General features: G+C 43.2%; 1 protein-coding gene across 4 annotated transcripts in view; it reads left to right on the top strand.

Annotated features, from left to right (window-relative positions):
• Plekhm3 (pleckstrin homology domain containing M3) overlaps window positions 1-19,993 on the top strand; it is a 168,459-nt gene that overhangs the window by 67,013 nt on the left and 81,453 nt on the right. For all 4 annotated transcript variants that reach the window (XM_052192009.1, XM_052192006.1, XM_052192007.1 and 1 more), the window contains one exon: window positions 9,130-9,323. In XM_052192009.1, the coding sequence (XP_052047969.1) occupies window positions 9,130-9,323 (194 nt within the window). The remainder of the gene's footprint in view (window positions 1-9,129; window positions 9,324-19,993) is intronic.

Raw genomic sequence — 19,993 nt, forward strand, 5'->3', positions numbered from 1 at the left:
GAGCGGTGAGGTAGAAGGAGCCTAGGCGGCCTGACCAGCCATGTGAAGAAAGTACTTGCAGATGAACTGTGACAGATGCTGATAGGTCACATAGGATGAGCCCTGAGGACTGAGCACTGGCTTCAGTCATGTGGAGGTAATTAGAGACCCTAATGAGAGCTGCCTGAATGGAAAAGCAGGAGCCAAGTGAGGTCTGACTGGAGCAGGCTCTGCATAGAAGCTGAAGAAAGAAAGAAATGACAAGAATAGGAGACGTTTTACTCAGAAGGGAAGTAGACAGGTGGGAAAGGACTCAAAAGGGGCGCAGGGTCAGTTAGGTTTGGCTTTTGTTTTAATAGAAAAAAAAATAACAGCATTTTTTTTTTTTTAATGCTGATGTGAACTCCCCAGAAGAGAGGAGAGAGGCTGAAATAGTGAAGTTGAGAAAGGGAGAATGGCATCCTGGAGACAGCAGCGGGGGAGTTGGCCAGTGGCTGAACCACAGAATAAGAGAAAGGAGTCTGAGAGTGTGGGACAGATTGGAAGCTCATGGAAGCTCTTTCAACCAGTGGTTTTGGTCAGATTTCTTGGTTTCGATATATGTGATCTTAAGAGATTGAGAAAACTGAGAGATTGAGAGATTGAGAGTTTCTCTGGAAACTCTCTCCTGTTAATAGGGAAAATTGGACGATTAGGAAACAGCTCCATCAAGTTATCTGCAGGCTTCTCTGAGCTACATGGTCCTCACCGTCCTTCCACAAGGAGCCACTCTCCTCTTACAGGAGCTTTATTCTGCTCCTGTGTCAGCCTGTCATGGTTTTACTAACTCTGGTGGATTGGTTAATTTAGACATCTGTCCAAAGCATGCCTCAGCCCGTCTTGAGTGTTTGGTTAATGGGAGACAAATTCCTTGAGCTCCCCCAAGCTTCAGTTTGCTAATATATAAAATGAACCTAGCCTGTCTGGGTTCAAGTCTTGGCACTGTCGCTTACTGGTGTGTGACCTGGAACTTAGGTCCTAAGTGATTTAGGATCTTAGTGTTTTAGTTTTCTTGTTTACAAACTGAGGGTACTGTCTCCTTAAATATTCCCACTGGTTGAATGGCTGACATATGTGAAGACAGATTGGTGCCCAGCACACCTAAGCTCTGTGCTTTTTTGTAATGCACACATTTATACTTGAGAGCTGTATGGAATAGTAGGTTATTAAAAGAAAAACACAAAAAGGTTGTGGTTTGAGCTCTCTCAGGATTCCATCCTCTTATTTGAGGGCTAGATAGATGGCTCAGTGGTTAAGAACATTTATTATGTTCTTAATTGTAGCTTGAGGCCGTGCTCTCAGCCCTACTACACATGCTCTGAGGATGACGCATATTCTCACAACGGAAGTTGGCTGCCTTCTAGAGGTGCTTCTTGCCTTCACTTCTGGGCCAATGTCCTTTACCTCAGGTGTATTTCCTACTCAGTCCCTGTCTTTTTTTTTTTTTTAATATTTTTATTTTCTATATTCTTTGTTTACATTCCAAATGATTTCCCCTTTCCCGGATCCCCCCTCCCTATATGTCCCATAAACCTTCTTCTCTCGATCCATTCTCCAATCACCTCCCTCCTTTTTTTCTCTGTCCTTATATTCCCCTCCAATGCTAGATCAATCCTTTCCAGGATCAGGACCTTCTCCATACTTCTTCATGGGAGTCATTTGTTATGCGATTTGTGCCTTGGGTATTCAGGACTTCTGGGCTAATTAATATCCACTTATCAGAGATTGCATTCCATGTGTATTCTTTTGTGACTGGGTTACCTCACTTAGGATGATATTTTCCAGATCAAACCATTTGCCAAAAAATTTTGTGAATTCATTGTTTCTAATTGCTGAGTAGTATTCCATTGTGTAAATATACCACATTTTCTGTATCCATTCCTCCTTTGAGGGACATCTGGGTTCTTTCCAGCTTCTGGCTATTATAAAGAAGGCTGCTATGAACATAATGGAGCATGTGTCTTTATTGCATGCCGGGGAATCCTTTGGGTATATGCCCAGAAGAGGTATAGCAGGGTCCTCCGGAAGTGTCATGTCCAGTTTTCTGAGGAACTGCCAGACTGATTTCCAAAGTAGTTGTACTATCTTACAGCCCCACCAGCAGTGGAGGAGTGTTCCTCTTTCTCCACATCCTCGCCAATACCTGCTGTCTCCTGAGTTTTTGACCTTAGCCATTCTGACTGGTGTAAGGTGAAATCTCAGGGTTGTTTTGATTTGCATTTCCCTAAAGTGTTGAGCACTTCTTAAGGTGCCTCTCGGCCATCCCAATTTCTTCAGGTCAAAATTCTTTGTTTAGATCTTTACCCCATTTTTTAATAGGGTTATTTGGCTCCCTGGGATCTAACTTCTTGAGTTCTTTGTATATATTGGATATTTCAGTCCCTGTCTTATTATACCTCATCTTACAATAGAGGTAATAATAATATGTATGCCATAAGACTGCTCTTTTTGAATGAATCAGAGCCCTACTCTCAGGTGCCAAACTTGTGAGTATTCCACAGAATTCACTTTGAAAAACAGTGAATTAATTCACTGTCTGTATTTAATCAAGTCCAGAGACCCCAGATGACTTATTTACAGTCATGCCATGGCCTGGCATAGAGCCAGGACTTAGAACTCTGGACACCCTGTGTTCCACAGTTTGTAGTCATATTTAGGGAGGCAGGCTGGTTGGCAGAAGGGCCTAGCCCAGTTACCAGTGCACTGTAAGTGCTTAGTTAGGGCCAGACCTCCCCATAATTGTCTTCAGAGTTAGTACAGTTCCCTTTACGATCTCTAGTCCCCCTCTGGCTCCTTTGCCTACATCCATTCCCACTAGTTTCTTCCTCCCATAAAATCCCTTCTATCCTTTGTAATCCCTATTCCACCAGCCTGGCTCACACCTCCTGGCTTTCTTTTGCCCTCACCTAGCCCAGCAAATCCTAAAACCTGACTTGAACCTTATTTCCTCCCCTAATTTCTTCCTTCCTCTACTAGATAGTTATCATAGCCTCCTTCTGCATCTTGTACTTGACACCCCCAATAGAGACTGTAAGTGTATTATTCATGTGTGTATTCATTATTCATATTTAGGGAGGCAGGCAGATTAAATTCACTTTACATTAATGTGCTTGGAGCAGAGATTTAACAGCTAACACCAAGCAAGCGAGTGAGGTAGTCCTGGGCCTGTGGTGTGCTGAGAGCTGTGGCTAGTGACATCTGTCAGCAGAAATGCCTGTCAGTCAACGAAACAAAAGCAGAAAGGAGGCACTGACAGCGAACAGCCAAGGCAGGCATAGTTCCTGAGCGGCACGCTGTTCACTGAGAGCGCTGAAGTCTACGGAAACCACCAGTCTAGCTGGCGCTGAAGGCTGGGATCTTTCTGTAAGATGGGCCATGTTGTGGTGGTCCTTAAATAACTAGACTTGATTTAAGGGAGTAGGTAGCTAATTAAAGATATTTCTTAGGTACACCCACTTCATTCATGCTGCACATGAGGAGGCAGATCTCTGCTTCCCACAGTCTCAGTGGACCACGGACAATTTGACTGCAGGAACATAGCCGGCTGATTTTATCAGGATCATCTGTCATTGGCACTAAGGAACTATATTCCATTTAGTCCAGCATCTGTCTGTCTTTGCTCAGATACCAGGAATTAGCTTAATGCTCCTAATTGTGAGGATCAATTTAGACCTATCAGTTTCTAAATCCAGACATCGTTCTGTTAGATCTGCCTACTGTCCTTAATAGGAAGTACGTGACTGCTTGACTACCCGTTGAAAAAATGGTTTTGCAGAGCAGAGTGAAATTGTCTTCTTAAGCATTTCCTGGCTGCCCTCCGGAGTATTAGTAATTATAATTACTTTCAAAAGCAGGATTGTATCCATTTCTGGTGTCTGTGCTATGGGCTGAACTAGGCTTCATGGCTGGAGGAGTTAAACCCTATCCTTAAATTCTATAGCCATTTTCTAATGAAATTCTCTTTGAAGGTAACTTCCCTGTTCCCCATTCAGACCAATTAGACACAATTCAAAACACTCAGCTCTCCTACCATTTCCCCACAGTTGTGCTTTTAAAAAATGTTTTGTGTGTCCTAGCCTGAATATTCACATTCCATCTAGTTAGGGGTTTTCCATGTTATGCAAGCCTATCTCTCCATCTTGAGAGGCATTCAAGACAAGCTCTGTTGCCTCTAGCTGCCTTTCTTCTCTCTTCATTATTGACTCTAACTGTGTTATAAACTTAGAAATAAAACCAAACTGTTAAAATTGTGTCTGAAATAAGAGTGTGTGGCTCAAAGGGAGTGTGGTTCCTGCCTCATGAGTGCTTTTACTCCAGTGGACGGGCAAGACATTCAACAACTACATAAACACAAGACTCACTTTGGACATGAAATGCTTGTGCATGTTCATCATTGCTTTAGAGTGGAGCTCAGATATGAGCCTACCTGACAGTGTTGCCCAATTCATCATAGTCGTCTCTGTTTGCAGCCTACCTGCCTTCTGACAGGGAAGAAGGATGGAGGAGGACAGGGAGCACTTCTTTTATAGAATAGTGAGCAGATAAGTTATGGCAGAGTAATTAAAAACTGAAGGCACTGTGACTACAGACTGCGGAACACAGAGCAGGGTGTCCAGAGTTCTAAGTCCTGGCTCCACTCTGCCATGACATGACCATAAATAAGTCATCTGGGGTCCCTGGACTTGATTAAATACAGACAATGAATTAATTCACTGTTTTTCAAAGTGGCTTCTGTGGAATACTCACAAGTTTGGCACTTGTGAGTAGGGCTCTGATTGAAGGCCACCATCTTGGTGAAGATTAGAAAGAGCCAATGAGTTTACAGCTTGGTCGGAGGAAACAGTGAAGTTAGAGAAAGCTATTCTGCTTCCAGTTGATGAGTGGAGCATAGACCAGCCTTTCTCCCACTCTTCTGCCCACAGCAGGACTGTAACCACAAAACTGCCCTGTCTGTGCTGGAGAAGACTGGGGAAGTAGATGGGTTAGGCAGGTAACCCATGTACTGTCCTGTCTATGCTGGAGTAGACTTGGGGAGCAGATATGTCACACAGGTAATCCTTTCCCCCACTCCTCATCTTCTCCTTCTCTTCCTATTCCTCCTCCCCCCATTCTTCCTCCTCTCCTCCTCATTACTGTTGAGCTACATTCTTAACCCAACCCAAGCAAGTGTCTCAGAGTTTGGATATGAGAACATGTTTCATTTTGAATCACCAAGAAAGTGCTGTGCAGCCTATTTTCCTAACACCAAAGAAATCTCTTCTGTGGGACTAGTAATCCTGGGAATACAGATTGAGAAAAATTGACTAGATTATTTTTTCCTTTCCTTGTCATGCTAAGATCATGTCCTCTTGTGTTTTCTTTGGCCTCTTCCTCCTTTTATAAAAATGGGGTCCTTACCACCACTGCATCATTTTCAAATTGCATGTATGGTTGACTGTCAATTTCCTTTGCCTATTACTTTTTTACCTAGGGCTGTTTTGTGGGTCAATATGCTAGAAAAGTATTCCAGAATCCTCTCTCAGGATTATGCAAACCTGAGCAACATCCAGTAATTCTGCAATTAAGAGGTAGTTGTTACATTGTGACAAAATTCATGCTGTGTTCAAATCCTCAACAGTTACACTTAGTGTTCAGATTACATGTGTTCATTTGTCAGTGCATGCATGCAGTCACAGATTTGGTCATCATTAGTTTGTAACTAATTTCAATGTGATTGTAGTGTCCTCTCTAATTCTTCTTATTATGATGAGGAAGGGACATGTTTCTACTTGGGTTTCTTTCCTCTTAAGTCATGTAGACTACAGGGCTGTGAAGATAGAGTCAGCTCACACACCTCAAGAACTTCAAGGAGCCAGAAACATAAGCACAGCGGTGCTGTTGAGTCTGTGTGACATAAACTGTTCTGTTTATGCATCACAAGAGCAATGAGGCCAAGCATAGTGGTGCATGTCTCTAACCCAGGCCAGGCTTGGCTAGGCCAGGCTTGGCTAGCCCACAGTTCATACTGCAGTCCGTAGAACCAACAGTGGAAGGAAAAAGGGCAGACCTGAAAGTTGTCCTCTGACCGTCACAGGTAAAACATGGCATGAAAATGTAGTCCCACCAAACCAACCATCCTCAGCCACACACTCACACAATAATGATAAATAAAAATAAAAAAAGATCACTCTAGCATTTTTGGTTTTCATGTTTTGGTTTGCAAGGACAGTAGTTCAGCTATTTATTAGGATGCACCTGGTGTTAAACTGTGACTCATGCTATGTTTAGATTAGCAGAAAAAGAAACTCCTACCCAAGAAATACTCATTGACATCTTCCCTTAAGTTAGTAAGAGTATAGCTTCTTCCTTAGGCCAATACTCATTTAAAAGGTTTTTTTTTTTGTTTTTGGTTTTGGTTTTGGTTTTTTTTTTTTTTTTTTTGGAAAGAGCTTTTTTATGATAGAGGATTTGAGTGTTAAATAATCTTGCCAATAAAGGGAGGAAAACTGAGAGCTTATGGAATCAGAAGGAGATTAATTATAAAGCTCTGTTGTACAAAACTAACATTTATTTCATGCCAAATTGCAAGTTTTCCTAAAACCTACCTGACTAGTCTTTGTGAATGGAGTGGCAATCAAAGGAATCTGGGCTCTGAAGACTTTGACCATGAGCTCAGTCTTGTTGCCAAAAAACGGCTGCAACAGCCAGGGATGTGTTCACACCCCCAAGCAACTGTGTTGCACTCTGTGGGAGGAGGGCGCGTTAATAAGTTGGGAAGGCAGTGCCTTGCTGTCATCGCAGCCAGCTCTGTTTCTCTTTTCTACTCGTTTTAGTTTATGAACGCTATCAGTAGCTGCAGTCCTATTAGTGTCCCTGCTTTTACTGTCTCTGTAAAAGATTTTTTTTTCCCCTTTTGCTTTTGGGCTTAAGTAGCACCTGAAGAGAGAAGCCTTTTAAGGCCTGGGAGACTGGCCAGTGCCCTTTGTCCTTCTGTTCACCTACTAAAAGGTAGCATTGTTAACCTAATTCAGCAGGGCCCTGACTCAGTATAAACACAGTTCTGTACACCCAGGAAGACTAATTGAATTGTACAATACATCATTTTTTAGCAACAGTTTCAAGTGGATTGTACTTCACTTCCCTGAACACCAGCAGGCTTGTTTGCCTCATTGAAAATATAAATGATATTTAAACACAGTAAATACAACATGTAACTCCGGATTGCCTTTCTGCATGGAGCTGGAACCGGGAGGTGGCTGAGAACAGGCCATAGCTGCTTTGTTCTTCTCAGAAGGCCTGGCCTGCTACGCTACCTGGCATGTACTCATGTCTTCGCTTCACAGATGAGAGCAGAGGCTCCTGCAGTGACTGCACTCTGGTTCCTTATTGTTTCTGATCTGGCAAAGCAGCTAAAGATCGTGGCTAATTCTGGGTCCGCTTGTAGCCTGGACTTTCAGTCTATTAAGCTCCTTTGACTTTGTCCCTCTCTGCATGACCTTCATAGGGACAGACCACACAACAGCTATCTCAGAAATAATTGCTTATAAGCACACACACACACACACACTTTAAAAAATGATGCACTTTCATAGCCCTAAAGGGAATGTAAACTTAGGTGTGAGCTTTCCACTTTGGGAAGATGGCGATGCTGAACATCATGGTTGTAAGTAGTGTACTCTTACTAAGTGCATAGTAGCCTAACATCTAATAGTTACACTTCTGTATTGTATGTTGAGGGACTTAGTGATTTTGTCAGCCTGCTGTTTTCTCCTCATACTTCTCTGGCCATTCTGTCCATCAAATGAGCTTCCACTTATACTTCCAGACCTAGATCCAGTGTCGACTGCTTCACCAGGCCTACCTGGCTCCTTGCCCCTCCCCAGGAAAGGTGATTCCCACATTGAGCTACCTGGGAGCCTTCTGTGCTAGCAGGCTGCGTGTGGTTTTGTTTTTCGTCTTTATCTTTCCTACTAAATAGCCACGTGAGGGGAGGGCTTGTGTTCTGGTTGGTAAGCCGCAGCTGTGGGGTGGAGACCATGGTGGATTTGCAGTTTCTTTTCAATGAACAACATTGTTTATGTTAGTGCTGATCCCAGCCTTGCTTCTGGAGATGGTTAGTGGGACTTGTGGAGAGGCTTACCTTCCATATAAACAGGGGCACAGCCAGCTCTTTATGTCACTGGCAGTTTCCATCCCAGTATCAGCAATCCAGCCTGCAGAGTCCAGTCACCACATGACATAGTGTGATGGGGAACTGAAGTTTCTCTGTTATGGGTTGCCCTGGTGCTCTCATCTCTCTTTCTCTGGTACACTGTATTTCCAGTGCACTATTTACCTCGATCTAGAATGATGCTGCTTAAAAAGGACTCATAGAGGTTAGAAGTGGGTGAATGTACGGACGACTGTCAGCCCACACTCATAGGCCCTCTACAAGGACATCTCATCTCCTGTTTGAGCTGTGTCTATTTAGTCAATTTACTTTCCCCACAATTTTTCTCCACCCTTCCCTCCTTTCCTTCCTTTTCTTGAGCATACCCATGTATTTATTTTAATGTTTTTATTAATATTTCATAAAATGTAGTTTTCTGTTTTAAAAATAGTTTTTAAAAAGTATTGTGTAATATATATCTATGCTTGCATATTTATACAGTTTTTAAAGACTATGAGGGTTGTTTCGGGTTTTTTTTTGGTTTTGTGGGTTTTTTGTTTGTTTGTTTTTGTCTTTTTGGTACATTGCTTGAAATAGTTACATATCTACAGTAAATAGAATAGTCGGGGAACATTTGAGTACCTTTCACCAAGTTTCCTTCATGGTCACATCTTAGTTCATCACAGTAGGTTATGTAACACCAAACAAATCAGAAACATGGCCTTGGTATGGTAGATCTGTGAGGTCTGTGCCATCACAGGCACAGGCTTATGTTATTACTAACATAGTCTGAGCTGTGGAGTTGATGAATTCCTTCCACATTTGCCAGGTGAGCTTCTGAGAGGTAAGAAGCTACACGGTGTTTAGTTCCTCGGTGGACTTCTTCCTTTAGCAGTGACCAGCAACACCACCTACTGTGTCAAAGCAGACAGGTGAGGAAGGCTGGGCGACGCCAGTGCTGACAGCCAAGGCTTGTTTTGCAGGTGTCCAAGCAGGCCAAGGAGTTTCTGGAATACGTGTACGAAGAGCCCCTGATCGACATCCAGCAGGAGAACCCCATGCTGTACCTGCATGCCGAGCCGCTGGCCACTGTGGTGCGGCTGCGACAGCGCTTGAAATCGCTCCGAGCCTACTTGTTCAGCTGCCGGGCGGCAGTGGCAGAGGATCTGCGCCGCAGGTAAGTCATTGAATGGCAGCTCAGGAAGCAGGTCAGATGCCCCCTTCGCCCCTTTCCAAGGCAGCCTTTCTCCAGGCCTTTATGTCTCCCTCTGTCACCAGACCACCTCTGCCCCTGGCTCATTTCAGTTTCTCCTTTGTCCCCAGTCAGCTGACCCAAGCAAAAGTGAGGTCACCATTCAGCCTTCCCTACCAGTGTGGTGACCTAACCCCGAGGGGTCTCACAGGCCACAGAGGCAGGTGTTAGTACTTTTCTAGGTTTTACTTGTTGCTTATAACACGTAAGCATGAGCAGGACTGAAATATTTCACAACTAAAAAGTACTTTAATGGGAAAAATGCAAATCATTATTCAAAATTTTTTTCTATACCCAAAATATGCTAACTTGATAACTGCTGCAGGCGGAAGGCGTGGCATTAAAACACACACCCTAGGCTTCTGCCCTCCCTCACACTTGGTACAGGCTGCTCTCTTCTCTGTAACTGAGTCATCTCATAGTTCAGAGAACACACACAGCCAAGCCAAACTCAGATCCTTAAAATGAAGTTAAAATGTGCTCGCTCTTATAAAATTCCTTCTTTTACAGTTGTATTTTATGAGCATTTAAATTCTCACCTTTGGCATATACGAACCAGTTTATACTTGAAGTAATTGTTGATGGCATGCATAACTCCCTAAATGCCTTTTGATTTTTTTTTTCATTTTAATAGAAATGACCAACAGCATCTGTTAATCATAGTAAATGTTTCTGGAAGCCCACCTGGATAAGAGCCTTTGTAAAGACTCAGAATGATAGAGTTTACAACTTCAAATTCAATTAGATTCAAAGAAACTGGCCTGATCCCAGACATCTGAAGAAGACATTTTAGAAAGCACTAACTGTAGATAGTGAAAGGTACATGCTATGTAGATGAGCTCTTATGAAATAATAACATAAAAGCAGATGATGGAGCAGAGCACTTCCCACAGTCACCTCGATGTTTTTCCAGAAAGCAGTAAAGACTTACTTCCATAGAAACAGGCAGATATTAATTTTTTTTCTTTTCTTTTTTTTTTTTTTTTTTTGGTTTTTCGACCAGGGTTTCTCTGTATAGCCCTGGCTGTCCTGGAACTCACTCTGTAGACCAGGCTGGTCTCGAACTCAGAAATCCGCCTGCCTCTGCCTCCCTAGTACTGGGATTACAGGTGTGTGCCACCACGCCCAGCTGGCAGATCTTAATTTTAAAAGCTCAGAATTTTCCTGGGGGCCTGAAAGGTGGCTCAGCAGTCAAAAGCACTTCCTTGTATTCCAGAGGATTTGACTCCCAAGTACCCAACATGGCACCTAACAACTGTCTGTAACCCCACTTCCAGGGCATCCTATGTCCTTTTCTGATAGGAGTTCATACACATGATGTGCATACATGTATGCATGCAAAATATCCATACTCATGAATTACAAAGTAAATACATCTAAAAAATTTCTCAGGACTGTCCTTCAAAGACAGTTGAATTCTGTGGTTCCAATTCATTTTGTTAGATTAGATAGAAACAGCATTTCTTTTAGCCCTCAAAATATTCTCATTTGCTACTTCAGTACTTTTTTGTATTTGTTCAGAGCCTGTGTTCCTTGAGCCTACATTTGTAGATGATATGAAAGGCTACACATGGGAATCCTATTAGATACCTTTTCATTATAATATTTAGCTTTAGCTAAAGTATCCCAAATCCGGCATGCATTTGGGAGTTAAATAGAAGGTCCCTCCTCTCATGGACGACTGACAAGCTCTGCTCCAGCAGTCTCAGGTTTGCCACCATGTACTCTGCCTTAGAGCCACACCAGCAAGAGAGAAGTAGAAGTTTAGGGCAAAGGCCTTGAGAAGCTCGTCCCAAAGCCACAGGAATGAAGATGGCAATCCCCTTCCCTTCATCATTTCTGTCTTCTGGGCTTGCTCCTGACCATCACATAAAGCAATGCATACAGTTTTGAGTGGCTGGAAGGACAGTCAGGGAAGGAGGAGAAGCACATATGGGTATAAATGCCATTTGAGACACTGAACAGTGAATGAAACCAGTCACCTACTAAGAGTGAGGAAGACATTCTCCAGTTAGTTTCTCCTTGCTTTCCTAATTATCCCTAACCCACCTATCCAGACCTACAAAGAGTCTGGATGGATAGATAAAAGAACTATCTGATCAAATGGGTAAAAATATTCAGTCAGTCATGTCTCTTGGCATATAGTACTGTTCTTTGCTTAAGTCTTTTACCTTCCTGATTGCATCTGTCTTGAAGCCTTTTCTTGATAAACTCCAATTTTGCTACATTTAAAAATGTGAGCTGCAGTTTTGGAGATAACTGTTAAACCTGTCCTCTCCCAGAACTGTTTTAGAACATTTTATAACTACTCTAGCTAATATCATTCTTCCCCTCTCTCATCAAGCCTTTACATTAGATGCATTATTAGGGTTCACATAGGGGTTCAAAGATTGCCCAATGTAGCAAAGTGTATTGTTCTAATTTCTCTCATATCCTGTACTTTAAACAAAGACTATTGTTTAACCCGGGATAGTCATAGTAGTGGGAATGAAACCCGTTTGCATAACTGAAGCATTCATAACATGCTGGTCCATAGTAGGCGCTCAGTGTATAGGATTAGTGTTATTAATAGTGCTTTCGTGGCTGATTGTTCTTAAATCTGACTTCAAAGACCTTTGATAAAATGTTCTACTTAAAGCCAGCGCTGATGTTCTCTGTCAGAACTAATGCAGCTCTGCTGCTGTCTGAGGAGAGAAGCACACAGGGAAGTGTTGTAGGAAGCTACCTGGTATCCAAGCATGCCAGACTCATCTGAGCGCAAGCAATGAGATACCTAGCGGGCCTTACGAGAAGCCCATTCTTCTTTGTTTAGTTTTCATTTTCTTAGATTCTCTATACTTAGGTATGTTAAGATGATGTTGGGATTAGTACATGCCTGAATCCCAGGATTCAGTGGGTAGAGGTAAGAAGATCAAGAGTTCAAGCTTATCTTTGGCTATATTGTATATTCAAAGCCAGTCTGGGCTACCAGAGATTCTGTGACAATAAAGTACAATAAAAATAAATAAAATAATATTTGATGACTGGGTCATGAGGCATACACTTATTATCCTACATTTATGAGGCTAAGGGAATAAGGGTGCAGATTCCAAGCCATCTATGCCACATAAAGAGAGGTCAGCCAGGACTATAGTGCAAGACCATGTCTAAACACATAAGCAGACAGGAAAGAAGGCTGGCCAAATGGGTAAAGGCACTCGCTTCTAAGTCTGATAACCTGAGTTCGATCCCCAGAACCCACATGGTAAAGGAGAGAACCAGCACCTACAAACTTGTCCTTACAATTCCACAGGCTCCCACTGTACAAGATACACAAACACATGAAGTAAATTAAAAAACAAAGGGAAAAAGATAAGTACACTCGAGATAAATAGTACGCTAACAACTTTCTTTTTTATAAGGGAGAGTAGGTGGACAGGGTGGGCCCTTTTATATTATTTCAATCCTTTGTGACCTTGCTGAAATATGACTGCTTAGTGCAACAATCTCTGACTTTCTGTGGTGACAATACTTCTTACAGTAACCTGTATATAATTCCAACTCTGCTGTCTTCTGTGTGTGTAAGCACAGCTGTAAACATGATTACTACCTACTCCACATACCAACATTCCCATTTCCAGAGCCACTTTGCACCTATTCTTTCATTTTTATAGAAATGAGATTTTTATAACAAAATGAAACAACAATATCTTTCATGATGCGTTTTAGGTTCCCTTTTTGAGCAGAGGGCAGAGCATCTCAGGGCAGGGAAAGGGCGCTGAACCAGTTAGAGAACAATGAGTACCCTTAGAGAGAGGGAGGTGCCAATAGGCAACAGGGAAACAACAACAAAAATAGCAGAGAATAAGGTTCCTAACTAGTCATAAAAGGCATTTTCTTTCTGCTTGGTTTTACCTCAGAATGAGAGTGGTCATTAATCACCAGCAAGTAGGCCCAACATGCCGAAGACCTGTCAGCACCATTAAACAGAGTAAAGCAAACTGTTAATATTGCTGTCGAGAGAAAACTGGAAACAGACTGATTAATCGTATTGGCGCTTGACCGCCAGGGAGCCAACTTGGGTCTCTGCCTTATTAGGGAAGTCACAGTTTGCTTTTAGGCCCTTGTTATTGTGACTGTACGGTTTTCATCCTCACTGGTCTTGTTATTGTTGTTTAATGGATTTCTTGTTCTTGAATCTCTGCTGCAAATCTTGACTGGCAGCACTGATTAGTTTAGAAAGAGTCAGTGTCTTCCATGAAGCCTAAAATGTTTACAGTGCTGACAGTTCTCTGTTTCTGATGACTCCCAGATGGTGACCCTGCTGAATTAGCTCAAGGCCTTGTTAACTTTTTGTTAGAAGAGTTATTTATCGTGTCCACACATGAAGGTGTGTGAAGAACTCTGGGAAATCTCTGCAGTGTCAGGAAGCATGGGATCAGTATCCATTAAGGGACATGTTTCGGAGGGACACAAGGAAGAATTGCCTGTACGCTCAACTAAGCTCAGGTCTAGGAGGATGGGTGTGAATCAGAAGGACCAAGTGGGGCACTCAAGGTCAGACTTGGCCAACAGACCTGTTCCATTTGGCCTTACAGGGTTGGCTTTACTAAGCTCTGAAATAACATTTTAAAAGAAGGAGTTGCCCATATAATGCACTCATGTGCACACACACATAAACAGATACACACAAGTTGGGTGTGGTATTGTGCTTCTGTAATCCAGAAACTCCTTGGGAAGAGGACAGGTGGCAGAGCCAAGAGAATCCTTGGATGCTCACAGGCTGGCCAGCCTGGCATCTGGCAGAAGAAAACAACAGAAAGGAGGCCTCGTCACCCCTCTTCCCCAAAGAAAAAGGGGGAAGAATTTTTTACCCCAGGTCGGTACTTCAGGTTTCTTATGGCCTTTACACATGCTCCACGGTACATATGTGTATCCATGATCACATGATCACATACATACTTACACATATGTCATACACAGTCACACATATACACAAAATAAATAAGAATTTTTATGCATACACATATCCAGCTTCCTGCTTCTCTGAAATTCAGAAGCTTTCATTGCACACGCTTCCCTCATTTTATGTCACAGCAATCTGCTTCAGATATAGGACTCTGCTCTACTGTAGTTTCTGCTGTTCCTATTGTCCCTTTAAGCCCAGTATCTCCTGGAAGAGAGGATTAACCCTGTCCTGTTTCTCAATCACAGCTCATCTCATTCATTCATAATTCCTGGGTTTGTAGGCATTTTTAGTCCTGAATTTATATGCGTAAATGAGAAGAATAATACGCCTTGGATACTAGAGCCTTAGCTTGAATTTCAGGTTGGGGGGTACCAAAGATTGGCAGCAATCTTAGATCTTGTTCTATCAAAAGACAAACATGAAGGTGTTTATAGAACCTGCAGAAGCAGCACTAGGCCAACATGGACATTTCCCACAGGATGGGTTAGGGATTCCCAGCGCCTTCACCAGGCTTGCACAGCATGCTCTCCAGGCATTTACTGTCTGTTTCTCTGGAGCGCTGATTCCAGGTCACCAGAAAGTCTAACATTGCAGTTGGGCCACCAAGAGCAAAGAGGGAGACAAAATTATAAAGAACACCTGTGCAGGTGGCTTTGTAGGCCCTGAAGCTAGACATCCTGCCCCAGTGCTAACTGGTTGGCTGTCTCACCTATAAACAGGAACTCTAAAGACAAGGAAAGTGCCTGGAACAGAGTATGTGCTGAGTAATGTCCGCTCCCATTGTAAAATAAGCACTGAAACTCAAGAGACAGGAGATAAACAAGGAGGAAGAAGCAAAAGGATGCCGAGCTTTGAAGCATTAAAGAATGAAGGTCTTCTGCGTAGAGTGCACATCTGGAGGAGTCCCCAGGTGTGGACTGTGGCCCTGCAGTGGGGACACAGAGCAGAAGCACCCCAGAGAACTCTAGCACATTTAATAAATACCTTACTCCTTAGTTTTCTTCACCTGGATAGTCAAACAGAAAAGCAGAATAGCCTTTTCTCCCACCACTGCACAAGCTGGATCTTCAGACATTCCTTTGACTATTAAAACTTGTAGAAAAATCTCTGCTTTCTCTTTGTCCAGTAACTTACTTGACCCCTGGCTGGGAATTGCATTCACTGAAGACATTGTGACTTCTGCAGGCTCTTGTTTCAGTGACCTTCTGGCCATTGTGGCTACACTTTCTCCTGGGTCTCTCGTCTCATGACCGTCTTCATCGTCTAGCTGTTTGAGTCTCCCCTTCTCTTTAACCTTGCTCCCTCTATGCCTCCATCCAGCTCCTGAACAGAGGAATGAGAGGCCACATCCCTGCTGCCTTCCTTCATGTTCCTAGTCCCTGGCTTGAGTCTGTCTGGCAACTCCTTGCATGTTGGAAGGTATTCTTTGCTTAGGATCCTTGATGGTCAGCTGCAGGGAGAGAGAGAATCATGATACATATACAAATCTACAGTGACCGGAAGAGATCAGCAGCTTGTATGTCTAGCTGCCAGCTGGTTATTTCCACTGACATGTTCACAGACGGCGCTGGAGCCTGAAGCCCTGTCTCCTGCAGCCCAGTCCGTTTCATTTGCGTTCACATCATCCCTGTGTCGGTACTTGGGCCTTCACCTGGAAGCTCTGCTTTAAGATGCACTAAGAGATGGTCACAGGCTTCCTTTGCTTTTTGTCACCCGTTGGCTCTGACCTCTCATCACCTGTTTCTCTGCTTTACTAACTGGGACTCCTGTCTGTGCTGGATCCCTTGACTAGTCCAGGTAACAGCCATTCAGCCACAGAGCAGACTAACTAGACTATATAGTTCAGCTGCCTGCAGCATATCACAGCATGTCTGTTGGCCATCTGATCTCTGTGGTCTGGCTGTGACCTACATGTACGGCTTCATCTTCCACATGACCCTTGGTGGGTCATAGACACCCCAGTCAAAATCACATGTTCATTTCCTTGACATTCCATCCACCGCTCCCACCTATAGGCCACTCTAACCTTAGGCAAACTCAAATGCTGCCTCTTGTTGTCTTTGTTCAGTGATATCTTCCAACAGTGATCATCTGGACCACTCGGTTGATGCTGAGGTGCCGGGGTCACTTACATCTCTTCAGGCTCATTTCCTATCTTGTTGACTCCTGGAAGGCTCTTAGAGGACAAGATTGTTCTGCTCTGTCTTAGAGCCTCAGATAGAAGCTTGCATCAGTTAGCTGTACAGTAAGAGTTTATGAATCATTAAAGTTATGTCATCTCATGTTTTTCAGATTACAATTACTTACAATTATTGGGATTTTTATCAATAAGAAGGACTTTCCCAGAAATGTAATTTTCTTTATAGCAGTCCTTTGAGGCACATAACAACAAAGGATACTTAGAAAAGGAGGAAAGGACAGAGCTGGAGAGGCTCTCTGCCTTGCCAACAGTGGAAGCCTGCTGAGCAGCAGAGTCCGGCTGGAGCCATGTTTTCTCATGCTTAGATCACTGCTTCTTGCCTAGTAAGTGATGGTGATGTCTGGAGGTCGCCATACTCTTTTTAACATGTATTTTGACAAGGTCTTTTTGTGCGACTGGCTCTCACTGTACACAGCCACTCCTGGTTCACGCTCCAAAGAGGACTCTCTTTCATTCCTCCTGAAGACTTGATTGAGGTCCTTCACAAGAGTGTGAGGAAAGATGAAGTGGGAGACAGGAGGTAAGATGGCTGACTGGTCCAGGTCTGGGCAGGACAATTGGCTTAGTGCCAGCAAGTGCTTTTTCTACAGGTCACAGTTTGCTAGATACTTAAACAAAAGTATAGCAGTAGCTGCAGGGTTGCTTCGTGTATGTCTCTAGCCAAAACAGATACTAAAAGCAAATTATTATTTCTCACTACCATTTCATATAAGAATGTAATAATACTAAAAAAGAAAAAAAGAAAAAAAAAAGACAAAGGCAGACAGCCTCAGAAATCAAACACATTTAAAAAAGAAAATTGATATAAAGGCTTTCTAGTGTATTGTCCTTACCCTACCCCATTTTACCTTAGACCACTGAAAATATCACCAGCTTGTTGGGCAAGTTTTTCTTAAATTCCATGTTTTTCTTGTGAACACTCAAGTCTTTGGGTTCTGGGGAATTTACACTGCTTGAGTATTTCCCATTCTTCATCATTGAAAGTGTGAGTTGGGTCTTGATATGCCTAGTAAATCTGAGGTACCCATTATGAAGTAGACCTAAACTGTTTTTTTTCCCCATGCTGCTTGGAGGCAATCTACACTCTCACGCCTGTGTTCCTGGTGGCTCTGAGCAGCTCTGGGCCACGTGTCAGGAAAGGAAATTGGGCCTAGTTTATCAAGTTCCCTCTTTGACTGATTGTTCTACAGCAGCACACTGGTTTGACTTTCATCTTCCTCAACACTGACTTGACTTTCCTCTTCCTCGTAATTCTCCTTTTCCTGTTTTGCATTTTATTTGAATGGTGAGTGTATCTAGTGTGAGTTCCCGCTGAAATGTTAGTTTTGCTAAGCAATGGGCTCCTTCTGTCATGAAGATTGCCATTTTTATTAACATTACTGTTTTACCTAGAGTTACACTGCTTTTCTAGTGAGTTCACTGAAGTGTGAGGCTAAGTCCAGCTGGTGAAGTCGTCTTTTCACTTTTAATATTATCTTGAGTTTACCTATGTCCAAACCAAGCTCATAAAATCCGTCTCACCTCCTACTGCAGACCACCCCCTTCCTATATCACTTAAGAACACCTCCGTTCCAAGCTGTACACGGTCCTCTTGGCAGACTGACAGCTTCAGCTTTAAACCGTGTCTCCTCTTTCCATTGTCAGTGCTGCCCCCCGAGGTCCAAGGCTCCATCGAGTTCTCCTGGACTGTTGCAGTCCCTGGTCCCCTGCGGCAGTCTGTTCTTAGGATTCTGGCTGTAGCTAATGTGCAGATTGGATGATGTCACTTCTGGCCCAACTGATGTAATAACTTTACCTTTCACTCCGAGTCAAAGCCAAAGCTGTGCACAGTCTTGTCCCCATTAGTCTCTGTCTCACCTCCCACCACTTCCTGCCTCCGTTCCAGTCACACTGGCCTTTCTGCCGGTCCTCTAGCACACGAAGAGGCCTCCGAGTTTCTATACCACCTGCTTGTTCTTCTAGGTCTTTATGTGGCCATCTCTTTAAAGAACCATGCCTGACAGTATTTTAAATTACAACCAGTATGCAACTTAGTATCTCCACCCCTCCTTTTCTCTCCCTCCCCTCCCCTCCTCTTCCTCCTGTCTTCTTTCACTGCTATTCACAGATGGCACGTATGGTGTTTTGCCTGTCTCCCTGTCTTAAAGTACAAAGTTGTCCTTTGTTCCACAGATGCTTCTGCTCTTTCCCTCTTACCCTGGGTCATGGCTTTTTATCTGTATTGCTCACTGCTGTATCCCTGGGGCCTGGCGCAGCACCTGATACGGAGTGGAGACTCATAAATACGTGTTGAATAAGTTCATTAGGCAGATAAACTATTGCTACTGAGATTCTGGCAACTTCATTTAGTCATGGGATTTGCTTAATACAATATATTTGATTCATCATAGAAAAATAAAACAAGAAAGCACTTACTAGTCTACTTCTGAGCTGGTTCTCTAGATTTTTCTCTCTGTGGATGCTTCTTTCTCATTAAGTGGGTGCAGGTGTGCTGCTTGTCATGCAGTCGTGTCACTTAGTTACTTAGTTGTACGCCTTGCGGAGACAGGGTCTCAGTCTGTACTCAGGTTGGCCCTAAAGTCATGACAGTCTTCCTGTCTGGAAGTCTGGCCACTCAGACTGGGATTAGAGGTCTGAGGTACTATGCCTAAGTGAATATCTTTGTCAGTAAATGTTAAAAAAAATTATGAGTTATTATTAAGCAGTACACTCAACGAGAGTCGTAGCAAATAATGAGATGGTCAAATATCTTTATACAGAGGCTGGGAAGGGGGCTTAGTGGGCAGAGAGATGCCATACACGATGAAGACTGTATGTGGACCCCCAGCACCCGTGTAACCATATGCATGACAGTATATGTCTGTAACTTCAGTGAACGCAGGAGCATCCCTGAGACTCACTGGCCAGCTAGCCTAGCAATGGTGAACTACAGGTTCAGTGAGAGACCCTGTCACAAACTAAGGTAGAAATAGAGTGTCGCCCTTTGGTGCCCAGTCACACAAACACAAATGAACACACACACACACACACACACACACACACACACACATACACACACACACACACACACACACACACAGAGTAAGGTATAGTAGGTAGAAGGATTATTGATATAAAATACTGAATGCTATTGTGATTCAAATATACTTAATTTAGGATTGGAGAGATGGCTCATTGATTAAAGCACTTGTGACTCAAGCATGAGAACCAGAAAGTTGTCTAAGTGCTGGCTGGGTGGGCATGGTGGTCCAGGTGTGATTCCAGCCTCAGACGGTGTGGACCAAGGTGGCTAGCACAATTAACCAAGTAGTTCTGGGTTTGATTGAGAGACCTTGCTTCAATGAATAAGATGCCAGAACAATTGAGTATGATTCCCCACATCAACTTTCCACTCCTACAAACAAACATAGAACACACACACATACACACACACACACTTACTCACTC

The sequence above is a fragment of the Apodemus sylvaticus genome, chromosome 9 (assembly GCF_947179515.1).
Source record: "Apodemus sylvaticus chromosome 9, mApoSyl1.1, whole genome shotgun sequence".
NCBI classification, from domain to species: domain Eukaryota; kingdom Metazoa; phylum Chordata; class Mammalia; order Rodentia; family Muridae; genus Apodemus; species Apodemus sylvaticus.